The 21955-nt window shown below is 37.5% G+C and overlaps 1 protein-coding gene across 1 annotated transcript in view; it reads right to left on the bottom strand.

The window, feature by feature from the left end:
* Positions 1–1520: 1520 nt before the first annotated feature.
* Positions 1521–21955, bottom strand: part of MCPH1 (microcephalin 1) — a 2707094-nt gene continuing 2686659 nt past the window's right edge. Inside the window, exon 14 of the mRNA XM_044060459.1 lies at positions 1521–3451. Within this exon, the coding sequence (XP_043916394.1) occupies positions 3387–3451 (65 nt within the window). The 3' untranslated portion in view covers positions 1521–3386. The remainder of the gene's footprint in view (positions 3452–21955) is intronic.

Raw genomic sequence — 21955 nt, forward strand, 5'->3', positions numbered from 1 at the left:
ATATTAATTCACTTATGAATAGTAAACGTAGTGAAAAATATAGTAAAGATGTAATAAATAATGAATATATATATATACATTTTACTGTTATTAAGTCTTATGGGTAGTATATAGTATAAAATATAAAATGGATATAAACATATCAGCAGGGGTGGGTAGAAATGTACAAGTTTCATCGTTTTATATTTTATTTTATTTTATTTTAATTCAGTGTTCGTGGACACTCTTGTATGCTTAGCATACATTTCAGTATCCATGGACACTGAATTAATTGCTTACTATTAGAGGTGGGCTCTAATAGTAAGCACTGTAGGTTGTGCAACTGTGGGGGCATGTTTCAGACTCCGTAGAGCACTTAAACACACCCCCTGCACTTGCACACGTTTCCTGTGCACGTCGAGGGTGCGGCAGCGTGCCCTCATAAATATTCATATGGTGCTGCTGCACCATCTGTAAGGAGGATGCTCAGCACAAGGCTAAAACCGTACTTGCGCCAAGCTTCATGAATCCCAGGGTTTGTTCTTATTCAGGGACAGAGGTTTTTATAAAGATATCAAGAAATGCCATTTTTTATTTTTATTTTAGAATACTATTGACTTTTGAGTTTTGTGATGAATACAATAGTAGGTTTTTAATATGTAAGAAAGTTAATTTGTCTGAAGAACAAATTTGTTTAAAATGTTATACATTTTAATTTAGTTTAGCTTTCCTCTATTTCTGCAGTTTGTGTTATTCACTTTTACTGTTATAGTTCATGTATACTCAAATTATATCTGTTATATTCTTTATTTTTTAATTGAAATCTGACTACTATAATGCTCCTTCTAAAAGCAGATGCTCTACTTTTACTCATTTGGTCAAGAAGTAGCTGAAAAAGGTTTGCTAATGCCAGTCCATTTCCCCTCTACACAAACAAATAATAGTAACCTTTTAGGGCTTGAGCTATAAAGCAGCTCAAATGTGTAATAACTTGTAGGTGGCAAAGTACCATAATGAAACAACTTCTAGATTAGTATTACTCTTACATTCACAACTGGTTCCTTATTCTATTAGCTATATGTGGGATTAGTTTTCAGTTGCTATCCATGCAGAAATGATCCAGACACAATATAAGCAGTACAGATACATATAGCAAGCAAAGCAAAATTCCAACACTTATTAATTTCATATAACATGAATGTAGTACAGTAGTACAAACTACTGACTGCATTACATACACTTGCATAGTGGAATATATAGTCTTAATATGGGAAGTTGGTACAAAGTATAGCTGGGATGCAGTTGCATCAGTCTAATATTAGCACCCTTCACCAATGTATTAGTAAATAAAAGGCTGTCCTATGCTTGTTGAGTAAGCACAGGTGAAAGTATCGCCAGCCAGAAAAGATGGACTATCATTTGTTTTCAGTGCTCACAAGATTCCTTAAGGACACCATAACCACATTTAATGGTGTATCTGTGAAATAAAGCAAAATCAACGCAGTTAATGATGAATAAAATGCTTTAATAACAAAATACTGTGAAGCTTGTGATACCATTATTTTAATTATAACCAGGACATATTAAACATTAATTCTTTGTATGCACATTCTTTTTCTGTGATAAATGCATGATGGCATACACCATACATTTATTATGGAGTTTTAAATAGATTTTAATACAGAAAAGCATGGTAGCCTTAGCTTTGTGGACTTTCACATTGTGGATATGCTAAATAGGCTCTCAAAGCTCCAATAAGTTGCAAAATGTTGAATATAAAATGCTAATGTCTTGCATCAAAAGTCCCATGAGAAAAAAATGATTTTTTTTGGGGGGGGGAGGGAGGCATAATGGAAGTTTTCAAGTACTTCAGCTAGGAGAACAGATGCAGGAGTAAGTGCCATTCTTATGAAAGAGCAGCAAATGCATGTAAAAGACTATGAACAGACATGGGGAGGCAACAAAAAGTAAAATATTTAAAGAATGCATGTAACTTACTTGGAAAATAGTAGATTTGGGGCAATGGGTCTTTGGAAGGTAATTATAAAATGAAGATATAGACTTGGTAAAAATTATGCAGGCAGACTATGGGGATTAAGAAATCCTTTTCTTCCTGGTATATTACTTTTATGTCTATCAGCAGGTTAAAGAGTGTGTTAAAGTTTACATTTTGCAAACCATTCATTAAGCAAGTAACATATTTATTCATGTCAGTGAAATGTCAAGAGAAACTTGGCATATTAAACCTGATACAATAACAGTAAAGAAAAGGATTATTGAATTGCAAAGTATGGAACATCAGAAAAGGCAGGGGAAAATGCTGTGTCTGTGCAAAAGAGAAGATAGAAAGGATATCTCATTATTATGCAGATTACAATGAGCAGCCATGTAATAATGAGGGATTTTGAGTGTTAACAGGACCTAAGCTAAAAGGACAAGACTGAAGTTGCAAGGCTTCGGACTAATTGATATGAAGTTGTTTTTCTGTCCTCCAAGCAATGCTGACATGAGAACCAAAGTAAAGCCCTCAAAGAAAAACGGGACTATGTTCATGGAAATTTTGGAAATCACTGAATATATGAATGAACCCGAAAGAAATTAATGATTTCTAACATACATTTTAGGAAGTGAAACCAAAAATATAAAAATAATTTTACAGCAAACTTTACAGCCAGACCAACACAGATGAATACAGTCTTTCAGTCTTTGGCAGCACAGGCCTGCAGTACCGACTAGTACTGGGTCTATACTAGCGTTCAAGGTAGCTTTCTCTTCAAAAACAAAAGGACCATCATTATACAGTGACCCATTTAAAAAGGGTGCTTAAGTCATGCACCACTTTGAACTGAATACTTCTATTAAACAAAATTGTCACCCAAATGCCTGCATGATAGTAATCCTTTTTTCATTGAAGAGATACAACTTAACAGTTACGTTTACTGGAGTATTATTGCTGCATCAGTATTATTGCCACACCATTACTAGTATGCAAACAAGTGAAATACATATGCCACTAAAGCAAAAAACAAAACAATGATCACGACATTGTAAATATTTATTTCTTAAAAGCAATTCATATTTACTTAAAAAATATGCACTTGATTTAACTTTTTAAGTGTTACTACAGTATTTCTACAAACATAGGTTAATAAAGTTTTACTTCATTTATTAAAAAGGCTGATAACATGTAGAAGAAAATATAATATAATAAAATGTCTGTATACAGCCTGCTTAACCTAAATCAGAGTAGATTTATCCATCATTTTCACAGTTTTGTGCAGTACCATTAAAATCAATTTAAAAACAATTATGGTATACAATTGGTAACAAAGTTTTCAAGTAACTCAGAACTCTCACAGTATCAGTTGCAGAGCAATTTCTAGTTTCAAGTAGTACAAGCAAAGTTTTCAAGCAACGCAGGAGTTTAGTATGTAGTTTTCAAAAGGGCACACACTGTACTGTGTGATGGAATCTAAAGGGAAAAAAAAACAAAAGATTAAAGATATAATTGAAATAATGTGTTATCATTTTTTGTAGAACCATGGTCATGATTTTCTGGTTTTGTAAAAATATCCCTAATCATCGATGTGTAATTAATATTAAAAAAAAAAAAAAGAAAGAAATAACTTATACACATTTGCTTATATGAATTTTTTTAAACAGCTATTTTGCACAGTCATCTTTGGAATACTTTGTATCACTGATGAAAGGCAGAAAGCAGCACATTTTATCACTTTAAGGTCTGTGAAGTACCACATAGCCTTATACAAGAACATCATCGTATTACATTGTGCCATACTTCCCCCTTCTTTGAACGCTCTGCTGTATTAAATTCATGCAAGCATTACATCACAAAAATGTGTGTGTGCACTGCTCTATGACAACTGCAAGTCAAGTGCACAGTACAGCACATGGTTGAAGGCTACAAGTCCTCCCACACTCAAATACGCAGTTATCCGGTATTGTTTGGAGGGATGGTTAATTTTGTCATTTGTAGCACTGTAAAATCATAATGCTGTTTACCATCAAATTTTCACTTTCTGAATAGTTCTGCTGTTCTCACCTTATGTCTTCATGTACTGTGCCATAGTAATGAATTTTATCATGGAGACTTTTTCATATCAGTAAGAAACATACTATTAAACAGGAGATAAAAAGAAATACTATTAAAAAAAAAGAAAGAAAGAAAAGAAAACAGGAATATGGATTCCACTGCAAGTCCTTTATTGCATTTCTGGAATTGTTTGCTGCCCTGTGGTAAAATACTGAATTCTGTTGTGTCCTGAATAAAACTCCTGTACAGTTTAAGGGTTACACTGATCTGGTTTGATGGGACTGGAAGAATGCCTGATCTGTGTGGAAGAGAGAGCTATGTCATCCTGTAACCGCTATGAATTACTGAAAGAACCCAATTCTATATGGTGATTGATTCCCCAACTGGAATGGATAGGTGAAGCTTCTTTGATAGAGGGGGTAAAAGGCAGACTATGGTAGGGAATGGGGGTGGGAGGCAGAGGTGGATAGTCACAAGGAGGCTGGTTTGTCAGGAAACGGGGGATTTAGACCCTGTAAACTCCTGCTTGGGTTTATCTTCACACCTCTTTTTTAAATATTTTTTACTCTTTTGCTCTTTATGAAAAAACGGAAGGCCTTAGAAGGGTAACTTCTCTACAGACCTGGGAGCAGTACAGAGAAAGATTTGCTTAATGTCTTACATAATTTTACCTCTCTCCTATATTATTGAAACTGTAAGCAGCAGCAGGACCATAGAGTATCTCTACCCAGAGGAGTGCCTAATATTTTAGATTTAACATCCTCAGAAAGAGAGTGAAGCTTGAGCCAGGAAAGCTCCTTAAAACAGAACCAGTAGCAGCTGGTCTAGAGAAAGCATCAGCTGGGGTCTATATTAATTAATCAAATAATACTTCCCATGAACAGCTGTTCATCAACAACAAAACATCAAACTTCTGATTCAGCGAAAGTGCACATCAGTGAATTGAAAATCATCGAACAGTCATATTTGGTCAACGTTGCGAACGTGGAACAGTGCTTTGAAACATAACTGAAAAGAACACCTTACATAAGCACCATTTGTGACCTATACAGTATACATCTAAATCTATAAAGAATACTTGCTATTTTTTTGTATAGGTAAGGTTATTTCTTTACACAGGTGTTTCACTCTAAACTAAGTTCCGTTGTATACCACAATACCATCCAACGATCCAACCAAGTGCCAGAGCGGCCACAACTAAAATGAACAAATCTTTATTCAGTTAGCGCTTTCGTGGTGCCTCAGCAACACTTCATCAGCACGAAAGCGATAACCAAATAAAGATTTGTTCATTTTAGTTGTGGCCTCTCTGTCACTTGGTTGGATCTTTGGATGCTACTGTGGTATTCACTTTCATTTGGTACTTTTTACCTGTATCCATTTATTCGAGCCGTGACCTTATTTATGCTTCTGGTAAGTTCCGTTGTAGATGAGGTATAATGTCATTGCTTATTCACATAAGCAGGTATTCTTTATAGATGTAGATATGTACTGTATAAGTCACAAATGGTGCTTATTAGGGTGATCTTTTCAGTTATGATTCACAGCACTGTTTCACGTTTATGATGTTGGCCAACTATGACTATTCCATGGTTTTAAATTTGTTGGTGTGCACATTCGCTGAATCGGGTCTTTAATGTTTTGCTGTTGATGAATAGCTGCTCACAGAAAGTATTCTTTGATGAATTAATATAGACTCTTCAGGTGCATGACAGCTGCATTTTGTGGAATGCTTAGTTACCTGGGTAGCACAATTCAGTACAGAAACAGCAGAAGACTTGTTTTCAGAATCAGGCTTATCAGATAAAAGCTTACCAAGACTTCCCAGCAAAGACAAGAGATACCTAGTCATGTGCGTCTGATTGTTGACAGCACGAAAGACAGGACTAGAAGTATTGATCTTTTTTCCATACCTGTCAATAACCCTACTATCTTTATCATTAGGAAAGGCATTGGTAGAAGACCGGAATTTAGTAGGCTTACCAGATTTCAGGAAACTGACACCAGATGTGAGGTTAATAAACAAATATTCATGGGATTCTGGGACTTTAAAAAATCTAGCAGGCTTCTTGGAGTCATGAGACTGTTGTCAAGGCTCATAAAAGCAGTGACAAATGTATCTTGCAATGCCTCAAAGACTGAAGGGATGGCAGGTGATTTTGGAACTCTCATGTCCATAAGATCACAATTATCTTCTGTGTGTGTCAACATCTAATTGCATTCCTATTGAAAACGTATCATCTTTAACACTATGTCCCCAAAGGAAAGTTCCTCTAACAGAAAATCTGGTGCTTACTGTCATCCTCTTCAGTCTTGTACCTAACAGGTGACTGAATATTAAAGGAATAAGCCATGGAATTCACCTCTGAATCTGAATTTTCCTCATCTGAAGAAGTAGTCGAAGCTCTATGCCTCTTCAGTGGAAAGGAAGGAGGAGATACATAAGAAAAGAATTGAGGGGGCTTATGAGAGACTAAAGTTTTAAACAGCCCTTGAGGAAAATCATACCCTTCTAAGGATCCTCGACAGAAGGGGGAGGATGACAGGTATGCTTACTCTTCTGAATTTTCTTTGAAAGGAAGATGAGCTTCTACAAAATGAGGATGCTGCAATCCCTGACTTTCCTCAATGAGAGAACCCAGGGCATACTCTCTGACTGGAATCTTAGGAATGCCATCAGGTCCCTCTGAAATAATCAACCTTGGTTCCTCTTTCACAGCAGCAGCAGCTGTCTGATCGGTCAGGGTGGATGTGCTAAGAGGCAGTGCCTTGCCAGCCTCCACTGGGGTCACAAAAGAGGGAGCAGCTGATGCATCCAGATGGTCTGAGGATTCATCAAAAGGCATAGTAGAGATGTTTATGTCCAAATGTCAGCTGAAGCATCAGATTTAATTTTCTTAACCTTCTTTTACGGCTGATGCAGGATGTCGGAGTGGGAGGAACTGAATTCCTTTCTAACCTGTGTGAGCACAATTAGTTTTTGATTTTCAAGATAAATCTTAAGGGGAACACAAACAGCTCCTAACAGCCTTAGGAATAAAAGACTGACAAATAGTATGGCTTCTATAATCATGACTGGCTCCTACACAAAATAAACATTTAGCATGGTTGCACCATAAGGTATTTGCCTCCTACAATCACATTTTCCCCTCTTAGTTGACAAGTTAAAAAAAAAAAAAAAAGATTAATTTTAGTCAAAAATTCAAAAAGCAGACATTTCCCTAAATGGAATACATATCTGTCCAAGGCAAATGGAAATGGCAATAAGTGCATGTCTGACAGGGTCTACCTGAAAATATCAAAAACCCCAGAAGATCAAAGATGACATCGTCAAGACGAAATCAGTGAAAACTAATTTCAGCAAAGGATTGGATCCATGAATATATTCCCAGGGTAAGTAACCTGTTGGCCAACAAGGTGAACTTTTTCCTTTTCCCAACTATAGCGCAAACTCAGAGTTGGTATATTTAATTAGGGTGTGTGTGTGGGGTGCATAGCCCCCCACCTGGGTGGGTTGGGGGTGGCGGTTTTGTTTTTGTGACTTTTGGTGTTAGTTGTTACTTACCTTGGAAAGATATTTGTTGATCTGGTCTTTCGCTGATGTGAGTTTTTGCTGATTTTGTCTCAATGATGTCATCTGGGGTTTCAACGTTCTGAAGTAGACACTTCTGACAGCCCAAAAGAAAAAAGTAGGTTCAGTGTTCATGCAGTCAGCAAGAAAGGTCTGAGGTACTTCACTCCTGTATGTTCCCTATGTACCTCAAATCTCTGGTATGCTTTGGTAATATGTTGGATGTATGGTACAAAAGGAAGACTCCTAGGCTTTGGTTTACTGACTGGACATATGGCTATCTGTGGTGGGATATCTTATGTGTTGGTAATACTGTAACAGTGATCACAGGAAGGACATTTGCAGATTCTCCTTCGTCCATCTGCAAGTGTCCATCATTGAAATGTTTACACTTGGCTGTGTTTGATGCTATGCTCTTCTGAAGCAGGACATGCAATGCAATGCAAGTCTTGACTTGTGATACGGTGGCCATGTGAACACTTAGGCTACATATCTTTAGTACAGAAAGGATTACAAAATATCAAAATTAAGATTCAGAACATGCAGCAGCAGTAAGTAACAACTATGCATAAAGGTTAGACATGCATTCCTAACCTGTAACATTATGCACACCTTACTCTGCCAGAAAGCACATGGACACCTGTGCATGGGAGTATAACAGAAAAAATAGGAATGCAGTGGATGAAATTCCAACAGTTAACTCATTCAGGACTTAATATCAGATCCTTAAATTCAACAGATCAGTAACTTTCCACATCTTCCCCACTATGCAAAGCAAAACTGTAGGTACATTATGGAACTTTTCCAATAATAAACCATCTTAGCTATTTTTAAGAACACCATGTAATTTCTGTAAGGGGATCGACCCCCTCCTTATCATTAAAATGTATATAAAAACAACATTTAAACAAAAATAATACTGTATTTTGGAACAAAAATACAATATTTATGTACCACATTAAACTTTAAAACTGTAAGTATACAATGTGCATTTTTATTATGAATAGAAGCCTGTCTTTTCTGGAAAAAGGGGAAGTTAAGAGGGCTCTATAGTCCCCCTTACAAGTTACATTAAAGACAATGTACTTTTTAACACATAATGCAGACTACACAATATGTCAATTACAGATTTATGTGTTGGAAGAGAAATATGTCAGTGGGGTAAGCATGGTTAATAGACAAGGTTACTGCAGGCACAGGGAAAATCAGGGGTGGGGTGGGGGGACTATAAAATTACTTATACCAATACAGTAAAAGCTGAAGAATCAGTGTAGCTGATAGGAAGTCTTCAAAACCTAGAATCTGTGGGCCATTTCTTGATTTCTTCCATTACAGAGTGCAGCACAGTCAGATGAGTAGCACACTCACAAAACAGTAATAATGAGGATGACTGAGCATATGATCTGGTACATAGCTGGAGCATGGCAGCACCACCACTGAACCTAAATGCTGTAGCATGCTGCCCTGTCCCTAATTCAGTCATCAACCACCATATTCTACATCAGATTGCAGAAGTTCAACTGGATATGAAGTGGCACGGTGAACTCAGGGACATATGGAGGACTATTTCTACCATCACTGGTAAGCAGGCAATCATATAGAGCTGAGGCAACGGGAACCAAGACATGGACCCAAGATGAGTCCCAGAAACATGTGCTGGGGCACAGGGGCCTTATTTGTGTATGTTTGTAGAGCATCAGTTTGCTCCTGCACTTGAGGTAGGGCAGTGTCTGCACCCTAGGCCTCAGTTCCACACAAATTTGCTAAAGATTCCTCGCTGCCTAAACTTGGACATGCCCTGAAGGTGAGGTGTAAGATAAATGGACAACAAATAATTGTGCACTGAATTTTTTTGTGCCCTTTGTACTCCTAAATAGAAAAAAACAAAACCAATGAACTGATAAAAGAACACACAAGGCTGGTGGCAATCTCCAAAAAGTTTATGTAAGTGCTTTCGTTGAACAAGTAATCCAACTTCTTCAGACACAGTACAACAGTTAAACATTCAATTTAAAATATTCCAAAAGGAAATTACATCAGCAATAATGTCAGCAGGAAATGACATCAGCAATAATGACATCATAAACAATCCCATACTTATAAAAATAAATATAAATAAAAAGATGTTGTTTGTACAATACTACTATGAATAAAGCTATAACATTAAACAAGAATAGTTTATAAACACCAATTGTAAAATAATGCCTCCCAAACAAAACTTATTCATCTTTGAATTGCTTTTAACTTCAAATAGCAATACTCATTGAGACCTGGATAGGCAGAAGCATTAAGTTTCAACTGCCAATACAATTATCTACTTTCTAAATTAATTGCCATGGTGATACCACAAACTTTGGGCATCGCTTGGGTCAGGGAGTTTTTATTGAAAAAGGGCTCCCCTGGAGATGAGACAGATTTAATTGAGTATCTACCTGACATTATCCTCTCCAATAACTTTTGTTTGGGAGGCATTATTTTACAATTGGTGTTTATAAACTATTCTTGTTTAATATTATAGCTTTATTCATAGTAGTATTGGACAAAACATATTTTTATTTATATTTTATAAGTATGGGATTGTTTATGATGTCATTATTGCTGATGTCATTTCCTGTTGACATTATTGCTGATGTCATTTCCTTTTGGAATGTTTTAAAATGAATGTTTAGCTGTTGTCCTGTGTTGAAGAAGTTGGATTACTTATTCAATGAAAGCGCTTACATAAACTGTTTGGAGATTACCACCAGCCTTGTGTGTTCCCTTAGTACTCCTGACTGGAAAAGTGAGAGGAACTTTATTGCTATCCTCTGTATGGAATCATCTCTTTTGCAGGCCCTTGTAATAGCTGCTGAGATTTTGATCCAACAGACATGGTGACTCCTGTGGTGATCTTGACTCACTGTCTAGTGACCACAGGTATACATAAATGTGTATGCTTTTGGACACTGAATGAGGGAACCACCTGATTAAACATGGACTGAGGAGATAACAGACTTGGAAGAACTGGGGATCCTTGACTTAACCCTGATGCAGGGATGCTTGTGGCTCATTCACTCTCAGAGCAAGGGAGCTTCGGATTTTGAGAAGTGCTGCAAGAAATCACAAAATAGGAATGCTCCCAAGTATGCTACCCAAGCAAGTAGTGCGCTCAAGTGAATTTTATTTTAACAACAATAAAATATTAGCAGCTGTAGTATAATTTATTGAGATATGATGATAAAACATCCCAAAGGTCAAGTGATTCCTTATTCTAGTAATAGGGTTCAGGTCACACCAAGAAAGCCTGAGAAAACAGAAAAAACCCTCAGACTGTTACAAAAGACTTACGTAGACTGGATTCTGCAATGTGCAAAATCATAGTGTAAATAACTAATAAAAGCAACTGCAAGATGAGTGGTAGTAATTGATGAGCATGAAACACAGACAAGACAAAAACACAAAATTATTGTACGACTTGGTAACTGTTAACCAGGTACAACAGAGACAAATACACTGGACTACATGAATATCCTACATCATATGATTTAGGTCAGAGAACAGCCTGCTGGGAACATGTGGATTAAGTCTTGGAGACTCACACATGTTGCTGAACACTCCAAAGGTTAGTACTAGGACAGAAAGAAACTGGGTGGAAAATACAATCTTGAAGTCTAGAGGGAAAAAAACAGTGAAATTCTTCAGGAAAATCCAACACATAATTTACACATTTAAACAGTGTTAAATTGAGTAATAATTTTTCAGGAAGAATGATGTGCAAAGTGGGTGGAAAGACGTAATTGATGTAATAATTGTGCTTGCTCCAATAAAAAATACTGAGTCAAGGGAAATAATGCAATATTTGTGAGACCAGATGATAATGCATGGAACAAGTACAGAACACGTGATACTAAAAGCACCCCCAACAAAAAATTGTAAAAGCACAATATACACAAGAAAAAGAGGTACATATAGTGAAAAATCAAAATAAAATCATTCAGTTTATTAAAAATGTCACCAGAGGACTAAAACACCATCTGAGAGGATAAACACCCATGACAGAATGTAACCTGATACAAGTTAAAATACTAAAAACAAATTATCTGAGATAAATATACAGTCCATGAAAGAATGTACGCAAAGAAAATACAAACTGTTTGAAAAAACAAATTTGAGAAATATGTGAATGTCTTTGCCAAGGTCACTAGAGATGCCAGCAGTGACGCAGGCACTACAGTTGGCAGCAGAATTAGTACTCAAGCAGAAACAGACATTCGTACACTGGTAAGCCCAATACTAAGATAAAACATGACTTATTACATTAATAACATGTCCCTAAGGGACCATAAATAATATCTGCAAAGAGCAATTGACCTAGTGATTGAGTTGTCCCAGAGACAGGACTAATATTAGCTATATTAAACATTATCCGGTTTCTAGTTCAGACGGTACTAAAGGCACCCTCAGCTTAACTGCCGTTCTTTAGATTTTCAAATGTATATGTTAAGCTAGATAAGGATATAAGTACACAATCAAGCTAAATGGCTACCAAATGCTTTTCAAAATCCTTGATTAAAATATAAATCTAGAGATCTAGGATTTACATCCTCATACAAACAAAATAAGTTATAGTGATCCAAATTATTCTATAATATTTTCAAAAATCAGATGAAAGAAAAACAGAATGCCTGTATTTCACACATGCTCTACAACTGCTGTGAATCAATAGCAATCAAGCTAGTGTCAACAGTGAAGGATATCATGAAGGATCCTGTTTCTTAAATACTCCTTTGCCAGATATCCATCAGTAAGGGTATGCCAAAATACTCTTAAATATGCTGATTCCTGGAAGCCTTCTTTCCATCTTATGTTCTTACACTAAGAGTGATGAAAAACCTTCTGGAATACTGTGTATTGTTACAGGTCTTACCTGAAGGCAGACAGACTGCTGTAGGAAGTTCATGGCTGGGTAACTGTTGACGAAACTGGTTTATGAAGGAAGAAGGGCAGGCCTAAATATAATATTATGAAAACAGGAGGACTACTAGAAACAAGACCTGTGTCTACAAAAATCATAAAAAGAGAGGTGGGGCCATAGGAATCTGAAATAAACAGTTGGGCAAGGACCAGATGAGGCTTGTAAGATGGAAGGAATGAAATGTAGGCAGAAATAAAACTTTTTTTTTTTTTTTTACAGAAGGAACAATGGATCCATAGAACTCCTTTCCCTATTGGATGGTGAACCTTGATCCCAAGAACTCATTCAAGTGGATGTGGAAAGAAAAAAAAAATGAGGGTAATGAAGTGTTGGGTAACTGCATATGGGCTAGCTGCACAAAAGTACAGATACAATCACAGTGATTAAGAAAGAATCCCACTGCGGGCTATAAGAGATGTTACTGTGATTGTGGAAAATGCAGTTTAGAAACATGTTAGCTGCAATGAGGAAAGTCCTCCTTATCAGCTAATCTTAATGTCTTGGAACTGTCCATAATTACTGCAAGATCAAATTAGCACTTTCCTGTGGTAGTTTCCAATGGAGGCCTATGCATCACATTGGCATAGGCACCCTCCCATTCACTCTCACTCACATTCATGTACACATGCACTCACTGACATACCTCTTATCTGGCTCGGAGCAAAAAGTCTGTCCCTGATACATCATCTTAATGTTTGTCCATGCCCTCGAACATTATGGATCCTTCCAGTCAGTTAATAATGCCAGACATTCAACTTTCCTTCTTATTGTTCATATAAAGTGCATTGTGACGCTCGGCCTTTTGGTGTATTAACTTTTTATTGTGAGTCCAAGTAACAGTTTAAAAATGTCTCATTTTATAGAACACTCCTAATGTTGCCTCTTATATCTGCTTTGAACTTTGTAAGTTATGGACTGTTGCAGTCAGTAAATAATACCTGACATTAGAGTTTCATACTTCTTATAGTATAACAAATACACTCTAACTCAAACCCTTCTCCTCAGTTAGTGTATGGATTTATGTCTCTGGTCTATCAAACAGTTTTCTATGCCAAGGGTACAAGGTTTGAACCCCCCTCCTTTTACTTTAACTTTTTTTTTAAGACTTAAGGTAATATGTTAAGAGTATCCCTGGTGTATAATGGTGGTGCAGAGGACTAACACTTTGCTAAGAAGCCAGGTGTGTGTCAAGGGTACAGGATTCAAAACTTACTCCCCCTTTTACTTTAACTTTTTTCCCCCCAAGACTTAATATGCAAGAGTATCCCTGTGATAGTGCAGAAGGGGATAAAGCACTGCTAAAGACGGTTTCTGAATGCTTACAGTATAAGGTTTCAATCTTTTTATGTGCCCTTACAGCACAATATAAAGAGTATCCCTGGAGTCTATTGTTCCACACCTCCAATATACAGGATTTGCTCATTAGTCTAGGGAAATGTGGAGGTATAACAGCCTTCCCACAAACTATTACACATATCCACACATTTATGCATATTACACACACACACACACACACACACACACACACACACACAGCCCCCCCAACCTGATTGCACTCACAGACACACTCAACCATTCACCCATACCCCCTTACACATACACCTACCCTACCTATCTCTTACAATGCAGCCAACCAGACTGACAGACAGACAATCTCTCTCTCTCTCACACACACACGCACACACACACATATACACATACATTCATCCCGCTGCATACACTCACATACCCCACCATCATTATTTTCCCACTAACACCTTAGCACTTACTTATCTCACCCACTGGAAGTAATAGGTGAATGCAAACCTTTGGCTGTGTTCATTGACATAGCTTTCTGATGTAACTTATACAAAAAATGCCTTACCAAAGACATTTCTGGAGAAGGGCGAATAGACTACTCCCTTGGAATGCAGTAAGCCGCACAGGCAGCTCATCGTGGTGCTGTGTTACCAATGTTTTAGGAAAAGATTACGTAAATACTAGTACCTCAATTAATTACACCTAGAATCTATACCTGGAAAAGATTTGTAACACCACACTGCTCAAGCTTATGGCCTCCTGTGTTGTCATATAGCAGTGTCTTTTGAAGTATGCACTGTTTTACGAGTTATTTGCTTCACAGATAGATAAAAGACTAGGGAATTACAGCTACTGCCCCCTAAAGAAAGAAACATAAATTACATATTTGTTTTTAAACATTTTGTGGAGGTGCCTGATGTAAACATTCTTTCTGATATGTACTATTTCAGAATAGTATGCTAGTTTAAAATAAATGTTTAAAACGAATATCAATTTGCAGACTAAAATTTAGTAACTTACTTCAGTTAATTCTCATTATGTGACTGGCTGGCATTCAACTTGCGTTTTCATAAGTATACTTGAGAGAGAATTTAGCAGCTCAAAAAGTAGATTATATCCATGAATGCCAGTAGAAATAAAGCGTCTTCCACATGTACTGTTTCTCCCAGACATATCCTGTGCATACATCCTTCTGCACTCTCTCTACACACACACACACACACACACACACACACACACACACACACACGTGTAGCAGAGTTTTTGTTTTTAACACGGCACATATATAACATTAACGATTTAAAGCTGAATTTGTCACCAGGTAAATTTGCAAACCTTATCTCAAGATTAATAATGAAACAGCATTAGCACATTTTACAGGAGAGCTGTAAGGTTAACGCAATATAATATATAACGACCCACACATTGCTTCCAAGAATTCTGATGATATATATAAAATTTGCCTACTGTGTTAGATGACCGTGAGCAAGTCACTTAAACAGAAAGTGATCCTAGGCTAAGTCTGAAAAAGGTCCATATGGATCAGTGATCTGCCATGGTTAACAAACAATGTAAATACAAATTATATGGGACAAGCTTCAGTGCATAGTAGGATGAAGGAAAATAAACTAGCCATGGCAAAAGTATGTACAATTGTGCGCACATGAACTCAAAGGCTTATTTTACTCCTTCAGCAAAGTGAAAAATCAGGTTCATAACTACTTTTTGAGTGTAGTATACATTAAGTGGTCAATATGACTATTTACTAGTGTCATTTTTATTCATAAAAATACAGTAAAAACAATCGGACATCTTTTCACCTTTCCTCATCTTCTTCTCCCAGTGGGGCAAAGCTTGACCTCCAGCTGTGTTTGATCACTTGACAGGTACATTCCTGTTTAGCACTGTATGACAGTTTGCGCGCGCGCACACACACACACACACACACACACACACACACACACACACACAATATAAAAAGTGTACACATCCCTGCTAAAATGTCAAGTTTTTGTGATATAAAAAAATGAGACCAATATAAATCATTTCAAAACTTTTCCCACCTTTAATGCGACCTATAACTTGTATAATTCAATTGAAAAACAAATCTGTTAGGGGGGAAAAATAAAAAAATGTACAGTAAGCTGGTTGCATAAGTGTGCACACCTTTAAACTAATGCTTTGTTGAAGCACCTTTTGATTTAATTACAGCATTTAGTTTGTTGGGTAGGAGTCTATGGAGTCTATCAGCATGGCACATCTTGACTTGGCAATATTTGCCCACTTTTCCTTGCAAAAGCACTCCAAATCTGTCAGATTGTGAGGGCGTCTCTTGTGCACAGCCCTCTTCAAGTCACTCCACAGATTTTCTATTGGACTTAGGTCTGGGCTCTGGCTGGGCCATTCCAAAACTTTAATTTTCTTCTGGTGAAGCCACTCTTTGGTTGACTGTAAATATTGGAAGAGCGTTGCACCACAAGTATTAGTATTTCATCTGAGTATTCAAAACTTGCTAAACAACCAAAATGGTGAAAAGACAGCTTCAAAACAACAGCTTCAGTAACAGGCTTTTACCATATTGAATCCACAATATATGAAATATAGAGCTTTGCTGTTGTAAAAGTCAAGTGGCATTGTAATTCCACAGCTTTAAAACATGTGGATGTCATAAAAACAGAAAAAAACAACATAAAAGTGATGAACCCTTCTGATGTAAACAATGGACAAGCGTTTTCAGCTTTTTCAAGCCTTCTTCAGGTCCAAGTAGGTAAGCTGGGTTCAGTCTGAAGCTGTTGTTTTGAAGCTGTCTTTTCGCCATTTTGGTTGTTTAGCAAGTTTTGAATACTCAGATGAAATGCTAATACTTGTGGTGCAACACTCTTCCAATAATTACATTGTTTTTTGTTCTGCTAAGCATTCTTTAGCAGAATTCACTTCTTTTTCTGGATTTCTCTTTTGTTAATTTGGATGTATGCTTGGGGTCACTGTCATGTTGGAAGGTGAAATTCCTCTTCATCTTTTTAGCAGACGCCTGAAGGTTTTGGCCCAAAAGTGATTGGTATTTGGAACTGTTCATAATTCCCTCCACCTTGACTAAAGCCCCAGTTCCAGCTGAAGAAAAGCAACCCCAAAGCACGATACTGCCATCACCATGGGGATGGTGTTGTTTTGGTGATGCGAAGTGTTGTTTTTGCGCCAACCGTACCCTTTGGAATTGTGGTCAGAAAGTTCAGCCTTGGTCTTATCAGACCATAACACATTTTCCCACATGCTTTTGGGAGACTTGATGAATTTTTATGCAAATTTTAGCTGAGCCTGGATGTTTTTCTGTGTAAGAAAAGGCTTCCATCTTGCAACCCTACCCCATAGGCCAGAAATATGGAGAATACGAGAGATTGTTGTCACATGTAATACACAACCGGTACTTTCCAAAAATTCCTGCAGCTACTTCAGTGTTGCTGTAGGTCTCTTGGCAGCCTCCCTGACCAGTTTTTGTCTTGTCTTTTCATCAATTTTGGAGGGACATCCAGTTATTTGCAACTTCACTGTTGTCCCATATTTTCTCCACTTTTTGATGACTGTCTTCACTGTGTTCCATGATATACCCAGTGCTGTGGACATTTTTTGTACCCTTCTCTTGACTGATACCTTTCAACAATAAGATCCTTTTGATGCTTTGTAAGCTCTCTGCGAACCATGGCTTTTGCTGTAGCAGGTAACAGAGTAAATGTCAGGAAAATCCTACTAGGACAGCTGAACTTTATTTGGGGTTAACCATTCTCTTTAATTGATGGCAGGTGTGTACCCAAGAAGACTGAATGCTGTAATTAAAGCAAAAGGTGCTTCAACAAAGTATTAGTTTAAGGGTGTGCACACTTATGCAACCAGCTTACTGCACATTTTTAAAATATTTTTCCCCTAAAAGATTTGTTTGTTTTTCAACTGAATTGTGCAGGTTATAGGTCGCATTCAATTTATTTGACAATTGTTTACCAGGGTGGTCTGACTGGGTCTACAGAAACCATTTTCAGCAGAGGCCCGGGGAGAAAAGCTCCACATAAAGTACAATAAAGAATACAGTAAAATCCAATACAGTACAAATCACATTAGAAATACTATACAAAATAAGATGAAAAGCCAAACTATGTTACAATATATATACTACATATCTAGACGATTCTATAGAGTTAAAAATATTATAGACAATAATAGTCACTCTCACTATACATGTAGTGTCCAAAAAAAATTGTATGTAGGTAATGCAATGTGTGAAATTGACTGCTATAGTACATGACTAAAAAATAGATAAATAAATAAATAAAATGCTAGTTTCCATTAGGAAAATAGTAGCCAGAAAGTTAGTGATGCAGAAAGATAGTGAGAGTTAAAAATAAAGAAGCAATACAGCCTGAGCAGTAGCTTAAGGATATGGTATAGAAACAGAGGAGTTAGAACAGCCTTAGGATCTTGCAGACTGTGAAGGATTGAAATGTGACAGAAGAGGAGGATGAGGCTAGTATGGAAGAAGAGGAAGTGCTGAGCATCAGGCAGGCTTTATGCAGGAGCAGAGCCATGTCTTTTTGAGATGATTTTTTTAACGAGGCTTTGAAATGGGTTAGGCCAGGCACAGACTTGGTAGCTAGAGGTAGTGAATTCCAAACTATAAAGACACAGTATGAATACAGAGAGTGCCCTGGTTGAGATAGCCAAGAGATTTTTGTCTTCTGATCATAGTGATTGATTTGGTGTGTAAGGTGTGACTAGATTGGTTAGTGCAGGGCAGGCAGTAGGCTTGAAAATAAGGTTGCGCAATGTGGATAGCTGAATAAAGTTAGTTGGGGGGGGGGGTTCAAGCCAATTTAGTTCTAGGAGTGGTTTACAGTGGTCTGTATGATATTTAGAGTTTGTGGCAAACTTAGCAACTTTGTTGTAGCACTGTTCCATTTTGCTTATAGTAGACGTTTGTAAGTTAGTTAGGATTGGGGCACCATAAAGAAGGGAGGGAAGTAAAATGTTTTGCAAGGGTAGTTTTGGTTGCTGCAGTAAAGAAATGTTTGTTTCTATACAAGAGTCCCAGCTTTTGATGAGTTTTCTTTATATTTTGCTGTATATGGGGGTCAAATGAAAGTTTATTGTCAATGATAACTTCTAGACGTTTGGTTTCCTGCACTATTTCTATGACAGTGTTGTCAGATGCAAGGATGTTAAAGTGATCAGTGACAGGGGAGGTGTTCTTGGGATGAAAGAGTACTCGTTTTGTCTTCTTTGGATTAAGAAAGAGTTGGGCATTTCTTAGCCAGGATTTGACTGCAGTAAAGGACTCTTGAGTTTTTGAAAGTAGTTCTGGTAGTGATTGAGCAGTAGAGATTATGGTGGAATCATCAGCGTATTGAGTGAGGGTCCCTGGGTGAGAGCCACTGTGAAGGTTGTTTATGAAAATGTTGAAGAGTAGGGGGTCCTAGGATAGAGCCTTGAGGGACTCTAGTAGGGTTGTGGAGAAGGGTGAGAGTTCATTGGACCATTTCACTGTTTGTTTACAATCCTTGAGGTAGCTCCAAAACCATTTTACTGTGTTATGTGAGAAGCCAAGTTAGACAGCGTGTTTAATAGTAAGGGGTGAGACACTGTGTCAAAGGCCTTGGAAAGATCAAGGAATACTGAGGCTGTATAGCATCCTGCATCTCTGGCCTTGTTTAAGGTGTCTGTAAAAGATAATAGGGCTGTAGCTGTGCTGTGGCTAGGTTGGAAGCCATATTGGGTTTTGGTTAAAAGATTGTTTTGCAATAGATATTGCATTACCTGCTGATGGATACCCTCTCGAGAATTTTGGATATGGGTGACAAGATGGATATAGGACGGAAACTGGATAGATCAAAGGAGTTGCCTCCTTTGTGGATGGGGGTGGTGTGAGATTGTTCCCATATGGTAGGTACCTCTGAATCAGATAAAGACCTGTTTATTAGGATACTGATTGGGTTGGTGATTGAATTAGCAGCCAGTTTGAGGTAGTGTGGTGGAAGATTATCAGCTGAGGTAGAGTAGGGTTTTAGTTTATGTAGCAGTTTCTTAATGGTACAGTAGGTATGGGCTGAAGTGAGAATGGGGTTATTAATGACAGGGTTAGAAGTAGTTGATGGTCTGAGGGGTTGGTGTCTTCTTCCACACTAGCCTCATCCTCCTCTTCTGTCACATTTCAATCCTTCACAGTCTGCAAGATCCTAAGGCTCTTCTAACTCCTTCTCTGTTTGAAGGGTGGGGGGTCCAGCATTAGGGTTGTTAGTAAGTAGGTCTGATATTGATTTTATGAAGTGCTTGTTAAAGTTTTCGGCTATTTGTGATGGAGAGGTATCAGGTGATAGGGTGTTGTCTCTATTTGTTCCAGGGTTAAGTAGAGAAGATATGGAGTGCCAAAATTTATTGGGGTTGATTTTATGTTGGAGTTGAAGCTGGGAATAATATGACTTCTCATCTCTGTTGATTAGTTTTGCCACTTTGTTAAGTAGTGTTTTGAAATTAACATGATTTTGTTCATTTTTGTTTTGTTTCCAGGTTGACCAGGCTAGGTCCCTTTGCTTCATCAGGTGTTTACATTCCTTAAAGAGCCATGGTGCCGAGTTCTTTTTTATTCTTTTCAAACGAATGCAAGTTAGTGTATTACGTATGTGAAGGAAGGTGTTATTAAAGTATAGTACAGCATCATTAAGGGGTAGTTGTTTAAAGGGTGTCCAGTCTAGTTCCTGTAGGAGATTGTTGGATTTATGCTGACAAAAATTAATTGAGTTCCTAACTGATTTTACAGTGTGTACTCTTAGATGTTGGGAGTTTGTTCTAAGGGAATAAGCTGGCAGATGATCGCTGAGGGAGCCAGACAGTGTACCAGAAGATTGTTAATTGGTAGGGTGGAATACTAGGATCCAGTCTAGGGTTGTTTGACAGGTGAGATCTTTGCTGTATCTTGTTGGAGTATTGATGAGCTGAGAAAAAAACCTACAGATTTATACTATTTGTGGGGGAGTTGGAAGCTATGGTTTGCCAATCTATATTTACGTCTCCTAAGATTATTGTTTCAAGGTTTATTGTTTGGGATGTCCAGGATAAAATATTTTCCAACACTGGTATATTGTTACCTGGTGGGATATATATTACCATTATGCAAATTATTTTTGATATGTTGAGGTTCAAAAAAGAGATTAGTACCTCAGCATTGGAAAAGGTGGGTATATTACTGGTGCAGGGTGTGATGTTGAGCGTAGAGGGATATAGAAGGGCTATCCCCCCCTTTTTTTAGATCTATCTCTTCTGGTTATTGCAAAGGGTGAAGGTATTATTTCGGAGTCTTTTACACTGGAGTCTAGCCATGTTTCTGTAAGGGCTAGTATGTCAGGTTTATTTTGCTCAATCCAGGCATGCAATTGGGTTATTTTATTACATATACTTCTAAGGTTCAGTGCAAGTATGTTTAAATTTTTGGGGTTACTCTTTTGGTTAGGATTAGCGGGTGGGCCAGGGTTAGGATGTATGCCTCCTCATTTGAGTAGGTAGGTAATGAGGAAGGAGTATCATGGGAAGTGATTTTTATTCCTAGGTGATGATACAGGTGTCAAGTGTATTTTCGTAGGTGGTGAGGAGGCCAATTTGTAGCTTGAATAATATGAGAAAGTATAGGGGAAAAGCTGAGAGGAGATATGTGAGAAGCTGTGTTGGTTATTGGGGTGATGGTTGGAGGAGGTTGTTGATGTGTGGGGGTAAGCGAGGATATAGCTGTAGCGAGATTGAGAATTAAGAGTAAAGAAGCTAGGCAGTTTAGGAGGAGAATGTCAACTGTGATAATGGGTTTAAAAAATAGTAAAAGTGGTATTTATGTGTTAGAATGCAATATCAGGTATAAACAGAGATTATGTTATCTTGTGATATGTGCGCAGCTGAAGGTAAGGCTGGAAATGTTTTGACTTCAGGATGGGCTTTGACAATGAGGTTAGGTGTTTTGCCATGTGGTTTGTGATAAGGAGGGGTAGGGGAGATGTGACTGGTCAGTAGCAAAATTATGGTGCAATGTTAGTTTGTGTGTATAACAGAAGAGAAGGTGGTAAGCCTGGAG

Source organism: Protopterus annectens, chromosome 2.part0 (genome assembly GCF_019279795.1).
Source record: "Protopterus annectens isolate FY-2018-M chromosome 2.part0, PAN1.0, whole genome shotgun sequence".
Classification (NCBI taxonomy): Eukaryota; Metazoa; Chordata; order Ceratodontiformes; family Protopteridae; genus Protopterus; species Protopterus annectens.